A 19,182-nucleotide genomic window follows, 5' to 3' on the forward strand; every position below is an offset into this window, starting at 1 on the left:
GGCTGGCCGGGGCGGAGACCTCCGCTCCGGCCAGCCAGCGATGCGCCGTGTAGCCCCCGGGTTGATTTGGAGATGCGGGGAGTTGGTGAGGGTGGCCCAGAGCAGCGGAGCCTGGTAAGACTAAAAAAAAATCAAAAAAGAAATAAAAATCCAAATTCTTATATTTGGCTTGCTCGGCTGGAGTGGGGCGGGACGGGGGAGAAAGTTGCTTCTTGTCTTCTTACTCCCCCCTCATCCTCCCAGCACGCCCGTGCGGTGCAGTGCGGTGTGCTTCGCAGGCGCGCACACGGGAGGGGACCTGCGCTGCTCCCCGCGGAGCGGGCGCGCCTCGTCGTGCTGAGCCGCACAGCCCGGCTCTCCTGGAAGAGCGGCTCCGGCGAGTTTCCAGCTGAATTTGGTGATCAGATGTATTTGGAAGAGAGAGAGAGAGAGAGAGAGAGAGAGAGGAAAAAAAAAAAAAAAAAGTGAATCAGGAAATTCTTATCAGGCTGACAGCATTTTTAGACTATGCAGTGCGTGGGTGAAGTGGGACTAATATTGACTTGGCCCTAATGTAGTCATCTGAGAATACATTTTTTGGTTGTTGCTGCATTCCATAAGGTTTTATCATTATTATCCACGAAGATTGTTTTCTCCGTACATGGGAAGTGACCCCTAATATCAACTTGCCTGGGAGACACGAATATGGGCTAAAACATTAAAATTCATATCACTTGTTATTGTTTTTTTTTTTTTCTTTATTGTTGGGAAAAGAGCTTTTGCAGAAATGACACCGAAGCTGACTTTTCCAGGTCGCTCACGTTGTTCACTGTAAACACAGGCTCTGGAAAACTTGCGAGTTTAGTCTGCTGCAGCGTGCCTGCATTATTATTTCTTCTCTGATCTAGGTCACAGCTCGCAGAACCCTCACCTTATTCAGTGGTTGTTAGTCATGAACTTTGTATTTGAGTATCATGAGCTCCAGTTATTAGCCTGCCTGAGTTGGAGGGAAAATAAATAAATAATCTCAAACAACTTGACTAAGAGACCTAGAAGTAGAACAGTGTGATTGAAACTTAGGTGGACTTTTTAGCACTTAAATTTGTAGGCAATTGGCTGTATTTCTTTTCCAGCACTGGAGTGTGGAGCATCTAGTACGTGAAAATCTATCTACTGATTACTAATGGCTGTGTCACGCTCCCGTGCAGTTGCTTTTTGTTTTTAAAGAGACTCAAGAAGTTTCTCCATCAGTTGTAAGCAGCACCACATCTGAAATGTCCCAGAGGCACCCTAATGAAAGCCAAAGTTTCTTAAAATTTCCTTTTAAATAAACTGAGTTCCTGTGGCTTATGCTATTTATGAAATGTGGAGGTAGATATGCAAGGCAAGAAACATAGCTCTGTCGAGCCAATACAGCATATGAGTCGTGGCCAGTACAATATATCCTGTTACCACCAAAAAAGCATTCTCAACCTTGCTATCTTACACATTATTGACAGTTTGTTTTAGTTAATCCTGCTTGCGCCAGTTTTCCTGAAATATTTGGAGCAGAAGGGTCTTCACAAACTAGTCAAGTGTCAGGCTGCAAAACCGAGCTGTTCGTGCTGAACTAAGAGTGCTGCGCCCGCTGCCTCTAGCAGCTGCGGGCTTTAGAGGGGTTTAGGTATTCTCTTTTAATCCAACACTTTTTTAAAAAATAAGAAGTAGTAAACATAGGATGAACTCCTGATGTATCTCTAGTTGGAGTGGAATGATTTAGTGCTTGGGTAACACATGATGTTTTGCAAGTCTCTGTTTCTTCAAAATCATCCTGTCAAGAACATTTAATCAAGCGGTAAAGAGCCTAAGAAAGAAGGAAGAAGAGTCTGTTGCCAGGTTTTTGTTTCTTCTTACACATGTGTTCAACATGTAAAATGCTCCTGCGCTCTTCACAGGGATGATGACCATTTTAAAGAATGTTCTCCTTTGCTGGAATTAAAACTGTGGTTTAAAAATAACAGTGACGGAAGACGTGTTAGTGGGGCATCTTTAAAATAAAGCTCTGCATTGGAACTGACAAAGTGGACCTCGCCCTTAAAATATCTGAGGACTCCCTTGAGGCATTTTTCAGTGCCATTGTACAACACTGTCGTCTTCCAGTACCAAGTAAAATGGTTTGTCTCCTGAGAGAGAGAGCACCTCAGCCTTTCCTTTTAATTTCAGGGAGTTTGAGGTGCATTATTATAACTAAAGCTTGTGCATCCTTGCAGGTACTTGTAATAAACCTGTCAGAGACATAATTGGTTATGCCAGATTTTGGTATCAGTTTTGTATCTCTTGAAGAGCAAAGCAAGCCCTTCAGCGGTGGAAGTGCTGTTGTAGCTATTTAGGCTCAAGTTCTAGACTACAACACTTCTCTGGAGAGGTCATCTCCTCGCCTTTCTGTAGGTTGCATGCTGCATATGTAGATCAGGAGAAGCGTCTCTGACAAGCAGCTGGCACTGTATCACTGCTCTGCATTCAGTGCCGTCTGAATGATGGTCTCTTTTTTACACAGCAGATCTTGGATTGCTTTAAATGATGGATTAGCATGCAGCCGGAATATGCAGAATTGAGGGGTTTCTGTTTGTTTTCTCCTTAGAGGTTGCTCCATCGTGCTTTCTTAAAGTTACCCCACTCCAAAGTTATTCCCACATTTCTGTACATGTAGTTGTCGCTCCACTAAATAAGCGCAGAGCTGATTTTGCCTTGCACAGTGATGCAGAGTTTGTGGAACCTCAATTTTAAACAATTCACAGCCAAGAAAGGACTTGCTGGCAAATTAATTTAGATTATTATTTATTATTATTATTTTTTTTAAGTGCTTAGTGGACAGAAGCCTGAGTTCCTATTGATTGTTAATGGGAGTGGAGGCTTAGCACCTTAGATCTTTGATATTGTTGAAGTCCAGGGACATTGCTGGCAGGAAGTAAGAGAAGTATGGATATATAGATACTTACATGATGCCAGAAGGAACTAATGAAAAGGGGATGTAACCCTCTTTCTATAGATAAATTAGGGTTTCCATGTTCCTTTGCCAAATACAGAAAAAACGTGTGATGGTGTTACAATAAGAACACATTCTTGTGCGTGGTAAGGAGCAGTGCTGGCCTAAGTGTAAAGCTCTCCGGAATGGTGCAATAAAAACTCTCTTCACCGTACACTTTTCTGAGGAGCTCTGAAGCTGCAGTAGTAAGTTTTGGATTTCTTATGTATTGGGTAAGGAATGGGTGTAACAGAGCTGCTCATTCGAAGAGATTGGAAACATAATCGGTGAAGAATCCTGTTTTATTCTTGGCACACGAGACACACAGTGACAGCTTGCCATACCCTGTCGTCTAGGGACAGCAAGCTACAGGGCTGAGGCTAAGGTAGGATTCACCCTGGCTCACTAACAGCTCGATTTAAGACCTTTTAAATGGGCAGTTACAGTAAATGGTAGTTTTGGAACATCTCCATGGTATGTGGATGTAGAGAGCTAAGCCAAACACCATCCTTGCTAAATCAGTCTTGCATAAAGAGTTGTGATATGCTCAAGTCAGACTTTCTGCTGGCAGTGCTGTAGACAGACTTTTTCCAGATAAGGGCTTGTCTCCATTAGCAAATTAGGTCACTAACTCAACTCTTCCTTCCAGACGAGCAGAGTTGCAGACAAGGACAAGCCGTGTGTAGCGTTGTGTCAGCTGGCCATAGCTAAACCCTTGTTCACAGGCTGTAACTCAGTTTACTGGTAAAGTTACTTGTATCGCCTGTTCGCACCCTTGAGTATGGGCGTATATTACTGATGCTGGGTGTGCGTGAGAGTCCATGGAACCTGACGCACCAGATAGTAGCAGAAGGTAGCTTCTCATTTCATTTTTGTAGTTTGGATGGTTCCTCAAGGTTTGTTCTGAAGTCTGATGGGTCCCCTGCTGCTGACTTCACAAGACACTGAGCAGCTTCAAAGGCTACTTTCAAAATTATGGGATGTAAAACCTGGATTAAGTCTCGCTTTGTGTGTGGGTGTATTTGTTTTTGTTTGGCTGTTTTTTTACCTCACAAGACCCTGCTGATTTCAAAAATACGGCTTGATTTACCTTGTTGTTCTGATGGGACCAAACCATGTGACCTTCCTATATCTACATGAAAATAGAGTTTTAATGGCACAGCCTTGTTCAGATGTACTGCAGAAGATGTGTAAATTTAGTCTTCCACTACTTGCCTCCATCAGCTGAACACTGCAGGGTCTCCAGGCTCTACTACTGCGAACCCAGTGGATCACCTGAAAGAAAGTGTGGCTTTGCTTTTTGCAAGGGTAGAAGTTACCATTTCCTATTTTCAAGGCATGTGGTAAATGCTGCTTTCAGGCCCAGCATTCCATGTCGTGATTGCTTGAAATTTTCTTCTTCCTTGAATACTTTCAGTGTTATCAATAGGAGCCTGCTTGGTAGGCAGCTCCACAAATGCAGGACTGTCCGTGGGTTTGTTACTGAAATTCCTTTTCAGAAGCTTATGTCGAGTGACAGCCTTTTTCTCAGGATAGGGTCATATAGTGTTTCCTCAATGTAGTTATTCTTTATTTTTGGTTCCTGTTCTTTCTCTCATAATGGAAAATCTGTAACAGGTGGCCACAGGCACACCAGACTTTCATGCTTGGGAGCATACAGGACCATATGCTGCATGATGGCATGTGTGGAGATAATAAGTTGTAGGATCAGACAACCAGCTTATATGTAAAATAAGAGCTGGCTTGAATTTTCAATTCAAACTCAGCTACACTAAAATTTTTCCAGCCTCAGATGTGTTTGGTAGTTTTTATGTTTTACTGCCTACTGGCTACTTTCAGCTGGAAGTGAATTTTTTTCAGTTTGTGAGAAGGAATGCTCTGACATTTTTACCAGACACCCCGGCTGAGATCCGGGACCCTTGAAGTCAATTGGACTTTTGCCATTGGCTTTCATGTGGCCAGAGTTTCACTGCATGAGAACAGTTTTCCTTGGTTCTGGGTAGGGTATGTTGGAAAATAATGGGAATCATCGAGACAGGGGTTTTGTATGAGATTTTGGACCACGTGCTTTCTTGGTGTAAAAGACCCAAGTGGTCTGTTTTCCTCCAAAAGAGTGGAGGATGCTTATTCAGTGTGATCCCTCTCTTTAGTATTTCTGTATTCCTGATGTGCTTTTGACCTTTAGATTTATTTTATTTTATTTTAATTTTATTTTTTAGGGATACTTGTAGTAAGAATTTCAAATTTTCTTTGAAAGAACCTGTTTGTAAATATATGAAACAATAAAGTTAGTATTGGTTTAAGCTGAATGCAGCCCACTCTGTACAGCATTATTTACCCGGAGGTCCTACCATTCCTGATTGTGCCATGGGCTTGTGTCTGTTATTGAAGATGGCAAGATAGGCACTGGATTTCCCATTTCTTTACCTATTTTCCAAAATGCTAAGATGACTTCTAATTCTATATTCTGAGTCTTGGCCAAAGTGAGATTTTCTGTGTTTGTTTTGTTTTTATTTTCAGATGCTGCTTAATCTCAGTCTCTAGCTTTTAGTGAAGAGAGAGGTATAATTCATGGATATATGAAAGCATTATAGAACTGAAAACAGGCAAGATATATGTGGAGTTTGTTCAGCACTTACACTTTATAAAGACCATACAGATACTGTTGACTGCTTAAATATAGACCAGAACTGTTTGTATGAAAGAAGTACAAGGGAAAGTGGGCTAGCCCAGACTAGTTATCAGAAACCTAACCTGATGTTTTTTGTTTTTCTTTGGTATTATTTTTCTTCTCTCATGAGAGTGGGACAAATTCACTTAGCAGTTGATGAAAAATTGATACTTTTCCACTCACACAAGTGCAGATAGAAATGTTGTGAAAAGATTGCTGTTAAGGTCAGAATGAGTATGCAGAATTTGCATGTAGGCAGAGGTATCACAAGAGAGTTAGGGAGAGAAAAAAAACTTTAATTTTTGTTACAGGATGTATAATATGTAAAGGATGTATATAAGTTGCATATGAGGAAAATTCACTTTATCTCACTGTATTTAAAAGGTCCTGTAATTGCAGGCAAAACATTGGCTGATAATTTCAGCCTGAAATACAAACTAAGTAGATCTCTATCTGATTGCAGGCTTGATGTGATTTTGAAATATCTTTTAATTTAGAATTCTCATTCTTTGCAAAAAGTTCACCACAAAACATAATTTTTCACAATAAATAACTTTACACAAGACGTTGCACCTGTCCATCAGTACTGCCATCTTTTTTGACATTAAAAAAAAAGAATGAAAAAAATAAATCAGATTCATTGTTTTCAAAAACAGAGCAAGTACTCGGAATGTCTTGTAATGACTACCCATGGACTGGAGGGGAGGGAAGAGAGTTGAAATGGAAAATGAATTAGATTCTTAAGCTGTGGAAGGGGGAACATTCCTGCACAGAGAAGCGACTCTGGAGATAAGTTTTAATTTCCTGAGCTCCAGTCTCTATATAGGAACATTGAAAGACTTCCTTCCTGATAACCAAGTCAAGCCAGGGGCTATATTAAATGATGTGTTTCTGTATATAATTGCATGCTTGTTTATGTATTTGTATACTTGCAGCATAAATACAAATAGTGTACCTGTAATCACATAAATCAACTTTTAAAGTGTGTTGTATGTATTCAGGGTCCAGCATATGTACAGTATCTGAGATGTTGTAATATATCAATACCTATTTAGACACCTTTAAAGTACCTCTTTCATGCTTTCTATCTACTTAAAAAATAAATAAATGCATAATATAATTAAAAAGTGGTTCCCAACCTCGTCTTGCATTTTTTAAGAGGATCTGGGTTGTGGTGCATCTTTAAAATCATTAAGTCTTTTAAGTAGATGTGTTACAGATTTTTAATATATACATCTACTGTATATGTGATATTGTTAGAACTGTTTCTGTCCTATTGAGGTCTCATCCTTCAGAGACTGTTTAGACAAAACCATGAAGCTCACTGTGAGTGATATCTTAGTGTTTCAGGAACAAATGTTAGGAGATCTTTAGTTTGTTTAGAGAAGGCACAAAGCATTTGCAAAAAAGTACAGGTCACCTCAAATTCAACACTTCCAAAAGTTAGTTTGATATCTTCAGACGACCTTTCATTTTAGCACTTAGGTTCTAGAAAAGCTATTTACTGTTTTAACTTGCTGTTTTTCGTTTGTTTTTAATGTCTTGTGAATAAAGCTGCATGTCTAAATAAGTGATACTGTACTAAGCAGAGCCACTTGCTTTGTGAAGCACAGATTTACTTGAATTTCAGGCTATTGTTTAGATCTCCTAAACTGAAAAATAAAATTCCTTGCATCCCTCGTTACAGTTTGTGCAACAGCATCAGAATTAAAGGTATTACTGAGCTGGTGTATGTTTTTCAGTTAAGCTACCAGAATGTCTGGTACCTCACTTAATTGCTCTGAGCTTGTAGTATTGTAGGTTTTAATTTCATTTGTAAGTATCTCTTTCTTACAAGTATTTTTTTTAGTAATCACTCATAATTGAAAATTAGCTCCGGAGTTTCTATTTTGTGTTACAATAACAGAATTTGTATCTGTTTATGGGATTTTAGAAAGCATCAAATGTAAGTACATTTTTGGTGTACAAGATTGGAGAACAACTTCCAATTATTTCTAAATCTGACAAGCATATTTATTGTATAACTGGAACTTTATAGACTGTGTAGTTGTTTAACTTGCTCTATAGAACAACTTTGGAAAAAGAGAAAAAAAGCCGTAAACTTAAAGAGATTCTGATGGTGCTAAAGTGTTGCCAAGCAAACCATAAAAGACAAGTCAAGCTGTAATTCTATAGAAAAGCTATGAAATACTTCTGCATATGTGCTGGAGTTGTTTTTGGGTTCCTGAAGCTGCTTGTGTGTAAAGTCAGCTGTGGAAATGGCTAGCTAGCTAAAAGCTATGATTCCTGCAGCTTGACTGTTGTGGGGAGATTTTTTCTGTGAAAACAGTTGTAAAGTGGAACATCTGAAAAATATGTTCCATGCAAAATGGATCTTCACACACATTTATTTTGACATTTAGGTTTGATTTGAGAGAGAGAGAAGATTCTGAAATAGCTGTTCACAGATGGCTTGTGCTGGCTTAATTTTTTTAAACGCTTCTCTGTGTTTTTGGTTTAGGGGGATTTTTTTGCATGTGTTTGCAGACTTGTCAATCCTCGTCTTCCCCCAGATCACGTTTAGTTTTTTAAGACTTGAATTTTTATTCTTTACTCCAGAAGCTGGCATTTAAAAACAAATAATAAAACAAAACAACAACAAACTACCCCAAAAGAACCCTTTCACCACCTGAATGTGTAGATTCTCATGATGAAAACAAACAAAAATCACCTTTCCTTGCCCTAAATGAGAATTTATGCATTTTGTAGACTTTTGGAATACAGTAGAAGACTTTTCAGGAATCAAGTTCTCTCACTGTTACTGTCCTCTTGCCCAGGAGAGCAAAGCTGGGTGGGTGTTCAGCCAGAAGTGTGAAATACAGAAGTTGTGTAAGTGGCCACCACCCTTCTGCAGGGCTGTACAACCTCTGCAGCCCTCGCTGATGGGAATATCCTTTCCAGGTGGGAGTCAGCAGTAAATTGTCAGAGTCTACCTGTGTTCTTTTTAAAGGTATTTGGTGCAAACCATTGCTATTAAACTACCTGTGGATGTGAAATGTGTCTGAGGAGCAGGTCCATCCATGTGTGAGGTATCAAAACTCTAAGCAGCACTGGTAATCTCTTTTCTGTAAAATGTTGGTGCAAAATATCTCTATCTTCCAAGTGCAATGAACTGAAATGAATATTCAATGCATTCAGTTATTTTTCTTTAAGGAAACCAGATGTTGAGCTTGCACCAAATGCTTTTAGTGATACATCTCTTGTTTGTTTTGTTTTTAATCCCAGAAGAAATTAGCTGTATACAACAAGATGCAGGAGTCTCTGGAAGTGACCCTTCCCAGCAAGCAAGAGGAGGATGAGAAAGACCAGCCTGCCGAGATGGAGTACCTTAACTCTCGCTGCGTCCTTTTCACTTACTTCCAGGGAGACATTGGTTCAGTAGTGGATGAACACTTCTCAAGAGCTTTGAGCCAAGCCAGTAGCTTCAACCCAGAAACTGCCCTCACCAAGAGCAAGGCAGGGCTAAGTCCGTTGTGGAGAGGTAAGAAGGGAGGTAACTTGCTGTCTGTGGTGTAGCTTACTTGGTCTATGTCATTGTAACAAATATTGCATTGCAGTTGAAATTTTGCTCCCTTGTGGAGGTGGAAAAATCATCCCAGATATGAAAGAAATGAGGAGCAGCTTGGGGTTGAGTGGTCTGGTGTGCTAAAGGGGGAAAGAGGTGTCAAAGGCGTGGAAGAAACAGTCATCTCCCACTCTTCTCATAGCCTGCAGCTCTGCCAAGGCCTGGAAGGAGCAGGGCAGAGCTCATGTGGCTTCAAAAAGTCTGCTGCAAGATTTGAGGCTTATTTTTAAGCTCTAAGTGTGAATCTTGGCCTGTAAGGCAAGAGCAAAGCTGTTTGGGATGCTGGCCTTGGAAGTGAGAAGACCCACGCAGCCTTCTTGTGTGACTTTGCCAGGTGATTAAGATTTGTCTACGGCTGCTTTCCAGGTAGGGAGGAGCCAACACAGTCTGGAATGGGCCCTGGCCCTGGCCCACGAGGCTGGAGCCTGCCCGTCAGGAGAGCTCACAGGAGAGAGACATCCATCGTTACTGAGTTCCTGCATGTCAAACGGGGTTACTGTGCTCTGTAACAGGAAGTAGAAACTTCAATGGTCAATGCTGTAATGTGTTTGAACAGCTCTATACACCTGCTTCATAATGGACGTAAGCATTACCAACGTAATGAAGGACAGATCTTGCCAGATGAACTAGATAGATCTTATGGATAAGATTTTTAAACTGGTGGCTGTAGAAAGCCTGCCTGTAAGACATTATTTCTGTTTTGTTGAATGTGAGAGTCTATCTCACATAGTCTGTGAATCTTTCAGATTCACAAATACATTGCTTCTGATCTTTTCTTTACATGGACTGTCAAAGGGATGGTGAACTAAGAACAGTGATTAATGACCTTTCATCAGGTTTAGTGGGAGAGATACCATGAGGATCCTTGTAGGACTGATGGTATTCATAATCAGTGATGCTACGGTGAGAGTATATTAATGAAAGTCACAGATAATAAAGAGAGGATTTTGGAAACCACTGTGAAGTGAAAAATAGCACAGAAGGTCTTGTTTTCCAGAAGGATGATGACAAATCCAAGGAAGTTTAAGCAAAGGTCAGCACAAGTGGCTGGGGAGCTAGAGGAATTTATGGCTTGAGCTGGGACCATTAATGTTAATGGGAAATTTTCCGTTGAATTGACTGAGAGCAGGATTGAATCTGTGCTTACTAAAAAGAAGACTGGAGTATTTATAAGTGGCCCAGACATGCTGCAAATGTTTTAGAGATGGGATCAAGACCATCACTAGAGACACGTGCTTACAGCAGACCCTCTTCACTGAGTGTTGAGACATATCATGAAGTGAGGGTTGTGTCCTTCTCTTTGGCCTCAGAAATTCCCAGCTCTTTTGCCCTGATGCCCCCCAGTTGCACGACCCTCTGCAGAGGACTCTGTAGTAGACAGGGTGACCTGGCACAAGGGCTCTTCAGACAGGCTGCTTCCTGACCCGGGGTGCCCCATGCCATTGGTGGGACATGGAGGTCTGCATGTTCTGAAAGTGTTCCGGGAATAAAGTAAGGGGATATGCCCTCTGCTGTTGCTGCACCTGCTGGAGCAGTAAGAAAATACTCAGGGAGGCTACTGGGCAGAGCTGCTTGTTTCTGCATAGAAGACTAAGAAAGATGACCAAGTTTGTTTCTCCACAGAAGAGAACCCGACAAGAGCTTTATTGTACCTAAAAGAAGTTTCTGAAATACGACTGCTTGAAAAGATGCTAATGCCTTAGTCTTTTGGTTTGAAAATGCTCAGCTGCAGCAAATGTATATGAATTTGTATCCCATTGCCTCAAGTAAAATATAATTAGCTTGAAGATCTTTTATGAATAAATTTCACGGAAAGTTAGGTATATGTTTTTTAAAAGAAATAATAAATTTACAATAAATTATTAAAATATCAATTAAAAAAAAAAACAACAAAGATTTTGCATTTGCAGATAGCTGTTTTAGAAAGTCTAGATTTAAGTGAAAAGTGTGTGGGAATGTACTGGCCATTTAACTCATTGCATTATTTCTTCTTTACTTGATATATTTATTTTTTTCATCTAAGTTGCATTTTTTTACTGTTGTGATGGAAAGGTAAATCGCAATTTTGTCATTACATTAATATTGTGGTTTTTGGTTTCAAGGAGGGATTTTGCATGTGTATAGAAAATAGAAATGATCATCTTTTGTATATTCAAAATACAGATCAGTCTGATCAGTTTAGGCTAAAATGAACTTCAGAAGTGGCTTTTATATAATATAGGTTCCTACAACAGATTTGAGTAACAGGGGTGTTGTATACTTGATGATACTTAAATTCTTTTGCAGGGACTACATTTGAAATTAATGTTACCTTTATGGAGTTTTTAATCAACATGTTTTTCCCAACTGAAAGGGATTGTTTTTTTTTTTTTCCCTCTTGCCTTAACTGAAAAGTAATGTGCTACAGAGAATTCCATACATTGTCTTCTTTACAGCATGTGGGCTTTGGCAGGTTTTCAGTGCATGTTGGCCAACCACCATTAACATTTGCATTAGTCACCACTTTGTGGTATCTGAGATGTTGCCATCTCCCTGCCTCACTGTACTTAGAGTAGGAAATTGTGGTAACTGAGTATCTTTCTTGGCAGACAATTTCAGTTAAATACCCTTCTTCCCCCTCCCCAAAGTCTGTGGAAGCTATTCATATATTTTTCTTTCTCAAGGACAGTGCTGAAATAGCTATTTCTCCATTGCCATGTTTCACAGAGGCCAGGCATCCAACATGACAGTATTTGTAAAGATAATTCTATGCTCACTGCTGTAAAGGTAGAAACAAAAGAACAACCTTCAAACACAGTGGAAATGTGTGGTAGTTGCGGGTTATGGTTCAGCACAGATGGTTCTTGTTGAAGATGTTGCTGCACACAATATTTAGTAGCATCCTCTGTGAGCATTCAGACTGGATGAAGTTTTCTTGGAAGTTCATGTAACCTGGATGGACGTTGTTATCAACAGTGATATGACTTCACCTTGGCCAAAGAGGTCGTCATCTGCAGTTATGCTCACTGGTGTCTCAGTGGTTGCTGAACCATGACAGCTTCTGACAATGGTAATGGCTTTGTGAAATGGGCACAGGTTTGACAAACTGAGATGACTAAACATGTTTTCTGTGGCCTAGAACTATTGCATGCTTGGTAAAGGCAAACTGATATGCAATCTGGGCTGAATTCGTATTGCCAAATCCAGTGGTTTTAAGTGCTCTCTCCTGATATTAAATTTGTCCTGCAGATACTCTGTGGTTTTCAGCACTTTTGTGAAGTGAAATGGTTCACATTTAGGGCTTTTCCATGCTGATAACAGCCAGACAGTTTTCAAAAACTCTCCATTACAGTGATTAATTTTCCAGAATACTGGAAATGCATTGTCAAGCTGTGTTTCTCTGTTAGGCAGTGAGGAAAATAACAGACTGGACATGAAGAAGCTTAGTTTGTTGGTTTTTTTTTGACAGCCTTACTGCCAACACTAAGCCATGTGCACTCTGTGTCTCAGTCTAATCCCTTGTAACAAGGAACAGTTTACAAACGATGAACAATAACAATTTCAGAGGGGTGCTGAAGCTTCTGTTATATGCTCGAAGCTCTCTCCAGTCTTCTAGTAAGAATTACAATAGAAATACAATGCTATAAAAAGAATCAGCCTTTTGAAGGAAGCCATACTGGAGTTCTCTTGCAGCCTCTGAGAGTGTGTGGCACAAATATAAGTTCTTTACATTTGTCCATATAATATTTATGAAGTTATTTCCAATACCAGAAGTCATTCAGGCTCAACGAACTGCGTAAACTAAAGCCAACTGAAGAGTGGAAAAAATGCAGTTATTTTAAAGGATTTTAAAATAGATACATAAGTGTCCTAGTGGTGCAGTCAGAAAACTCTCTTAGTTTTTGTTTCCAAAATATTTTTGTGTAAGCACAGTTCAGAGGTAGGAGTGTCTGAAGAATCTGTTCATTCTCAATGATGTCTTCACCCAAGTCTCATTCCAGCTGCTTGTTAAACAGAGCAAAACAAAAAGTCATCTAGGAAAAAATAATATAAACATTTTTATTTTTTTTTATAAATGCTATATGAAAGACAGAGGATTCCTTGCCTTGTCAAACATTAAATGACCTTGGCTTTATTACTCTGTAGGCTATTTTTATGACTTTGGTCTTTCATCAGAGGTAAAGTCCTGTATTTTTATGTTTCCATCTTTGACCAAAAAAAAAAATTGTTTAAGCAGAGGCATATTGCATGAGGCAGTACTTTCAAACATGAGTTGGCAAGAGGGACGTGAGAGAGAAGATGCCAATACTTTCCTATACATCAAAAACATTAACCGCTTCTTCAAAAGAGGAATTTTTAGCACATGATTTCATATTGTAGAGGTATTGGAATGTATTTAAACATAAGTCAAGCCCTAGCTGTAAGGAGCATCAAGTTTTTTTTTTTGTTGTTTGTTTGTTTGTTTGTTTGTTTTTTTCTGACAAAAACTTCTTTCAGTTATATAGGAGACTTTATTTGCCTAATGCTATTGGATACTGAGCAACATGATATAAGAAACTAACATAAGATGCATTAGAGATGATCCCATCAAAACATGCAGTTAATTTGAAGAGAATTTTATAAATGATATGTTCTGGTCTGGTCAGGAGCAGAAGTTAACGTCTCCTCGTTTTTTCCTTGTAAAGATCCTGAGAGATTTGTGATCCTTCAGCCTGAAGAAGACAAGTCTCCTCACAGGGTCTTATCAATGTGTGCAAATACCTGATGTGAGAAAATGAAGATATGGGAGCCAGACTTTTGTCAGCAGTGTTTGTTCACATGACAAGATGTAGTAGGCACAAATTAGAAATCAGGAAATTCCACCTGAATGCAAGAAAATGTTTTTTTTTTGTTTTTTTTTGTTTTTTTTGTTTTTTTTTTTGTTTTGTTTTGTTGGTTTTTTTTTGGACGACACTACATTGAGTCCTGAGGTTGGACTAGATGATCTGAAGAGCTCCTCTCCAACCTCAACCATTCTGTGATTCTGTAACTTGAAGCTTGAGAACTTGAGTTGTGGGGTTTCTGTCATTAAATTTGTTTTTCAGCTTCAGTCATACTTCATTTCTCTCCTATCTTCCAGAAAACTCAACAATTTCAGGCCAAAGGAGCAGTTTCCCAACCTCATTTTGGACCAGCTCTTATCAGCCTCCCCCACCACCATGCTTAAGTGGAGTACACCCTGATTTCCCTGTTACTGCACCAGGCACCTTCCCAACACCAGATCCCAGCAGCTGGCCAGGACACAGCCTTCATCAGACTGCCCCACCTCCTCCCCCTGCTGCATCTGAATCCTGGCATTATCCTTTAGCATCTCAGGTGAGCCCTTCGTATGCACACATGCATGACGTGTACATGCATCGCCATCACCCTCATCCACACATGCACCATCACCATCCCAGCTCGCACCGCGACCCCCGGTACGGGTCCCTGCTGATGCCTTCAGTACGTGCAGCCAGGATTCCTGCTCCCCAGCGTGACGTGACTAAGACAGATCCTGCTGCTGTCACCAGCGCTACCTCAGCATGGGCTGGAGCCTTTCATGGAACGGTGGACATTGTGCCAAGTTTTGGGTTTGACGCAGGTAAGATGGTTCAGTTGTGTCTGTGATTTGTTTTAGCAGAAAGAATTCAAGCAATGAAGTGGACTCCCTGCAGCTCAAGTAGGGTTTGTTCTCAGAGCCTTCTTCAAATAAATTTTAAGATAGGAATCCCTCCTGAAATTTCTGTCAGAGTGGATGAACTGTGAAATATCCATCTCTCTCTGACTTTTGCTGAAAGACCCTTGTCTCCCTTGGTCCCACTCAAGACAAATGAGTTGTGACATGATACACACTTTTTTTTTGGCTCAAATCTTGTGGGAAATGGATAATTAAACTTTCATGTGGAAGCTTCCAGCTTGTTTAGCCAGTTCATGTTTTCATTCACCAAAATATAGCTCCAATGAGGACTGAACTAATAACTTGTCAGTACATGAGGTTGCATCTTACTCATGTAAATTGGAACAGAGCAGCATTTCCTTCCTGTGTAGCATCCAGGTGTCACATAAAGAAGAGCTGCTGTTTAAGCTGCGCTCACCATTATACTGAAATCTTTTCTTGTAGGGGCTAGGCAGAGGTCTCTGAATCAGATTAATTCATTCATTTTACCCCATCTATAGCTATGGGACAACCTCCATCAAGTATGTCTGCTGCATCGCAGGAAAGTTTTGACTTGAAGGCTCTTATCTCAGCATTAGGAGCAGTTTGGTAGCCCTCATTGTTTATAGCTGTTTGATATCGAAGTGATGGGTGATTTATTTCTAGCATGTCCATCTGTGCTCATGTGCTCTGTTATGGTCTCTGTTTTCTGCTTGGTGTTATCTGACCAGCAGGTTAGTACTTCTGAAACACCTTTTGTTACTTTATTCAGGAAATACTGGGTTTGCATCTCTCTTCCCTTTCCCTTGAGGTATCTCTTTCTGTCTTTTTGAGGATGTCTTCTTGATAGATCTAGCTAACTGACTCCATGTGTAAGAAGTGCTTTCTTGCTTTGGTTAGTGTGTAAGGGAAGAAAGAATTAGTGGAGGAAAAAATACTTTTTCTTAAATATGAAATAATAGGAACCAGAACCCAATTATAAGTGAGTGAACCTAATACAAATCTCTTTCTTCCCATAGTAGCAACTGGGAACCAATAACCTCTTCTTAGTATCATGCCACTTGCTCCCTCAATACATTAAGAAAAAGAGTAATAGGATTCTTAATATTGGACAATTTTATATTTATTAATAACACTTCCAGCCAACCAGATTGTACAAAATGTATTACACTTTGTGCTTTTAGGTATAAGATGATAACCTAACAAGATTGCAATAGTAAGTTCTATCTTTCTGACAAATTCTGTAATGGAAGTTGTTTTCTCTGAATCAGGAGTAAATGGTCATTGCAACTGGTGGAGGGGACGAGCCCACTGGTCTGACGGTAGTCCTGGCAGATCAGCTCCAGAACTCTACTTGATTTACCTTTTGGGGGATGGAGCTGTGAACTGTATGAGGGATTGTTTGGCAGGAAGAACCACTACCTGGTTTCAGTACGAGTCTTGCCTAGGGTGTGAGTTGTTTCAGTGCTGGGCAAGCTGGTTTGTATGCTGTTTTTGGTGCATGCTTAATGTGTAGGTTTTAGTCCATGAGTTCCCGTGGGGAGAAAAGAAAGAAGAATAACGATGTGTGACCACTTTATAGAAACAGAGGAACTCAGCAGATCAATGTCTCCCTTGTTTATGACTATTGAAAATGGCCACGCTCTGAAACACAATAGCACAACCTTACTGGGCAGCCCCAGTTTGATACCTAGAGCTTTGGAAACAGTGGAGCAAGCAACAGATGTCATGCACATAGTGATAACCTGTGACGTTACAATTATTGGTTTGCTTACCCTGCACGCTCCTCTTCTATGATCTCCAAGCAGAGACTCTCTGGGAAGTCCAGGAAGGCTCTGAGCTCCCTTTCCACATCTGGTGGATTTGAGGCAAATGCTTTGGTTACAGGTATTCAAGGTGTGACCAAGGTGGAAAGAGGAAGGTTAATTGCTCCAGTGTTTTGCATGCATGTCAAATGGTGTCATCCCAGGGAATGTGTGTTATGCTGCTGGGGAGAGGAGGTGTCTGCTGAAGCACCACACTGAATCATATCCAGCACTTACCATCATTGTCAGAGATTTTTTTGTTCCCTGTCCACTCTGAGGTAGGGTTTTCATTGTTTAAGTCTCCACGTCACACAGAATTTTATTGCATTTAAGCAAGACAGCTGCAAGACAGCAATCTCAGCAGAGAGGCTAAAAACTGGAGGGCCTGGAGAAGGACATACCTTCTTCTTGTAAGTGGATTCTCCTGAGTAGGGTACAGTCATAGTGGCAAGAAAACCTCAGTTCTGTAATTTTTTGACCACATCTCCCTGGAGAATAAAAGACATCAGCATCTGGAGCTGTCAATATATTACATTACATAAGCTTCAGGTAATTTATTTGAAAAAAGCTAACATATATAGAGGATGCTTTTCAGAGTCCTTCAGATATGCAGATTATTTTTTCCCCTCTTACTGTGAGTCACATTTCTTGTGCTACTGTCACATGCGATTATAGAAACATTTGCAAAATTTCTTACACTGAATTAGATGGAGTGATAGTGTTGGGATGAGGGCAGGCTGGCTGTAATCTTACCCTCGTCCAGCTACATTGTTGCATCTCAGCCATGAAAAGCCAAATACTCCATCTTCTGAATGGACGATATTGAACCACTTCAAAGGTTAAGAGAGGGCTCCTCTTGCATGCAGGGTGTAGTTTGAGAATTTGTTTCAGAGCAGATTGTATGGGACATTAGCATCTCACTGTTTGCAGAGCTAACAAAGTATCAATCTGTCATGCACATCTGTTTGAACTTACATGGTCCTGTTTTAGTGGGATGAGTAGGGATTTAGCTACCTGATTCCCATTAAATGTGGCTTAATCCTCATGCTGTATGCTGCAAATTAACCCTTTTAGATGCTTCTGTGTCGGTACAAGTGGGATTATAGAAAATGCTAGCCTAAATCAAAATCTGTTGCAACCTGTTACATTTGTGGCTGCTGTTATATGGTGCCTTTCCAAAGCTGAAGTGCCCAAGCTGTGGACCAGCTTGATATGTTTGATATCAAGCACTGAGCACAATAAGTTTGTGCATTGAGCCTTAATTCTCTGTCCTACTGATGTCAAGCAAAGCAAGGTCAGCCTCCTACAGCACTGACTGCAATTCACAGCACATGTATATAGGGCATTGCTGCAGCCACAGTTGTACAGTGTTGGGACTAAATCCTGATGTTCATGTTAAGGGCGAGAAAGCTGAGTTGAGCACTTAAAATCGGTGAGAAACTGCTGTCTTGTTGTCTCTGGAGCTGGTGGTTCCAGCCATCCAAGCTTGCTTGTGGGCCCTTGGGAGCAGAGCAGTGGGTACAGGCATTCTTTAGGTGGTCAGTCAGATCCACCTGGCAGCCCTGTGGGGAGAAGAGCCGAGCAACTTGCCCTGCTACTGCCGAGTCTGCTAGTAGGATATCCTGCCCTGTTGTTGGACAGATGTGCTGGAAGAGGTTTCCTGTAACCCCAGTACAATAAAAGCAGAGCAGGATTTTGGTGTTTCTGAGGGTTGTAGTAGTTTTGCTTTAAAATTGAGCTGCACATCTGCCTGTCTTTATATTTAGGAGAATTAATTGATATTTTCTAGTCCTGGCTAACTATGGAAAGTCCACTTCGGAAATGCTTGTAAATCAGTGGGTCATACTGAATACAGAATTTGAGTGGTCACTCTGCTGCCTTCCATAGAATTGTCTCCGTTCACACAAGCTACAAGTTGGTCACGCTTCATCAGGCTGGTTTAGATGTTCCCACATAACCCGCATACTGTGTGTGGCAGATAGCTACATCGGCATCTCAGAGATGGAGAGTTCTGCTATGGAATTACTGGCTTGTATAACACAAGCAAGGGTGTCTTTGCAAAGGGGAAAATGTTTGTTCTAGCGGCAGACTGCAAGCTACTGCTCTTGGTTAGTAGCAGGGCTGCACTTGTATTACATGTTAGAAGTGCAGATAGTCTTGCCATAAAGGATATGGGAATATAATGAGGAAAAGACATGGAAATTGTTTCACATTCAGTTCTGTAGCTAAGGCAACTTCAATTTTGTTGGATTGTTTTCTGTGGCTGTTTGGGCTTAATAGTTATACCTTAAACCTCCTTGTTACATTTTTTATTTTTCTGTTTCTTGCAAAGACACTTAACTAGGAAGGTGTCTCTGATCAGCTGGTTATTCCCCTTCTACCAGTCATTACTACCACGTGTACATCCTCTTAAACAGGTGTGTGTGTGTAATATATCTTTTCTAAAGTGGTATGAACCATACAATC

At 40.5% G+C, this 19,182-nt stretch overlaps 1 protein-coding gene across 12 annotated transcripts in view; it reads left to right on the plus strand.

The window, feature by feature from the left end:
• Positions 1-19,182, plus strand: part of VGLL3 (vestigial like family member 3) — a 93,458-nt gene that overhangs the window by 66,261 nt on the left and 8,015 nt on the right. For 9 of the 12 annotated variants that reach the window (XM_035315317.1, XM_035315319.1, XM_035315320.1 and 6 more), the window contains 2 exons: positions 8,919-9,174; positions 14,357-14,857. In XM_035315317.1, coding sequence (XP_035171208.1) covers positions 8,919-9,174; positions 14,357-14,857 — 757 coding nt within the window. Of the gene's footprint in view, positions 1-45; positions 115-8,918; positions 9,175-14,356; positions 14,858-19,182 lie in introns of those variants that run through there. The other 3 variants (XM_035315325.1, XM_035315316.1, XM_035315327.1) reach the window with 2 other exon arrangements.

This window comes from Oxyura jamaicensis, chromosome 1 (assembly GCF_011077185.1).
Source record: "Oxyura jamaicensis isolate SHBP4307 breed ruddy duck chromosome 1, BPBGC_Ojam_1.0, whole genome shotgun sequence".
Lineage (NCBI taxonomy): Eukaryota > Metazoa > Chordata > Aves > Anseriformes > Anatidae > Oxyura > Oxyura jamaicensis.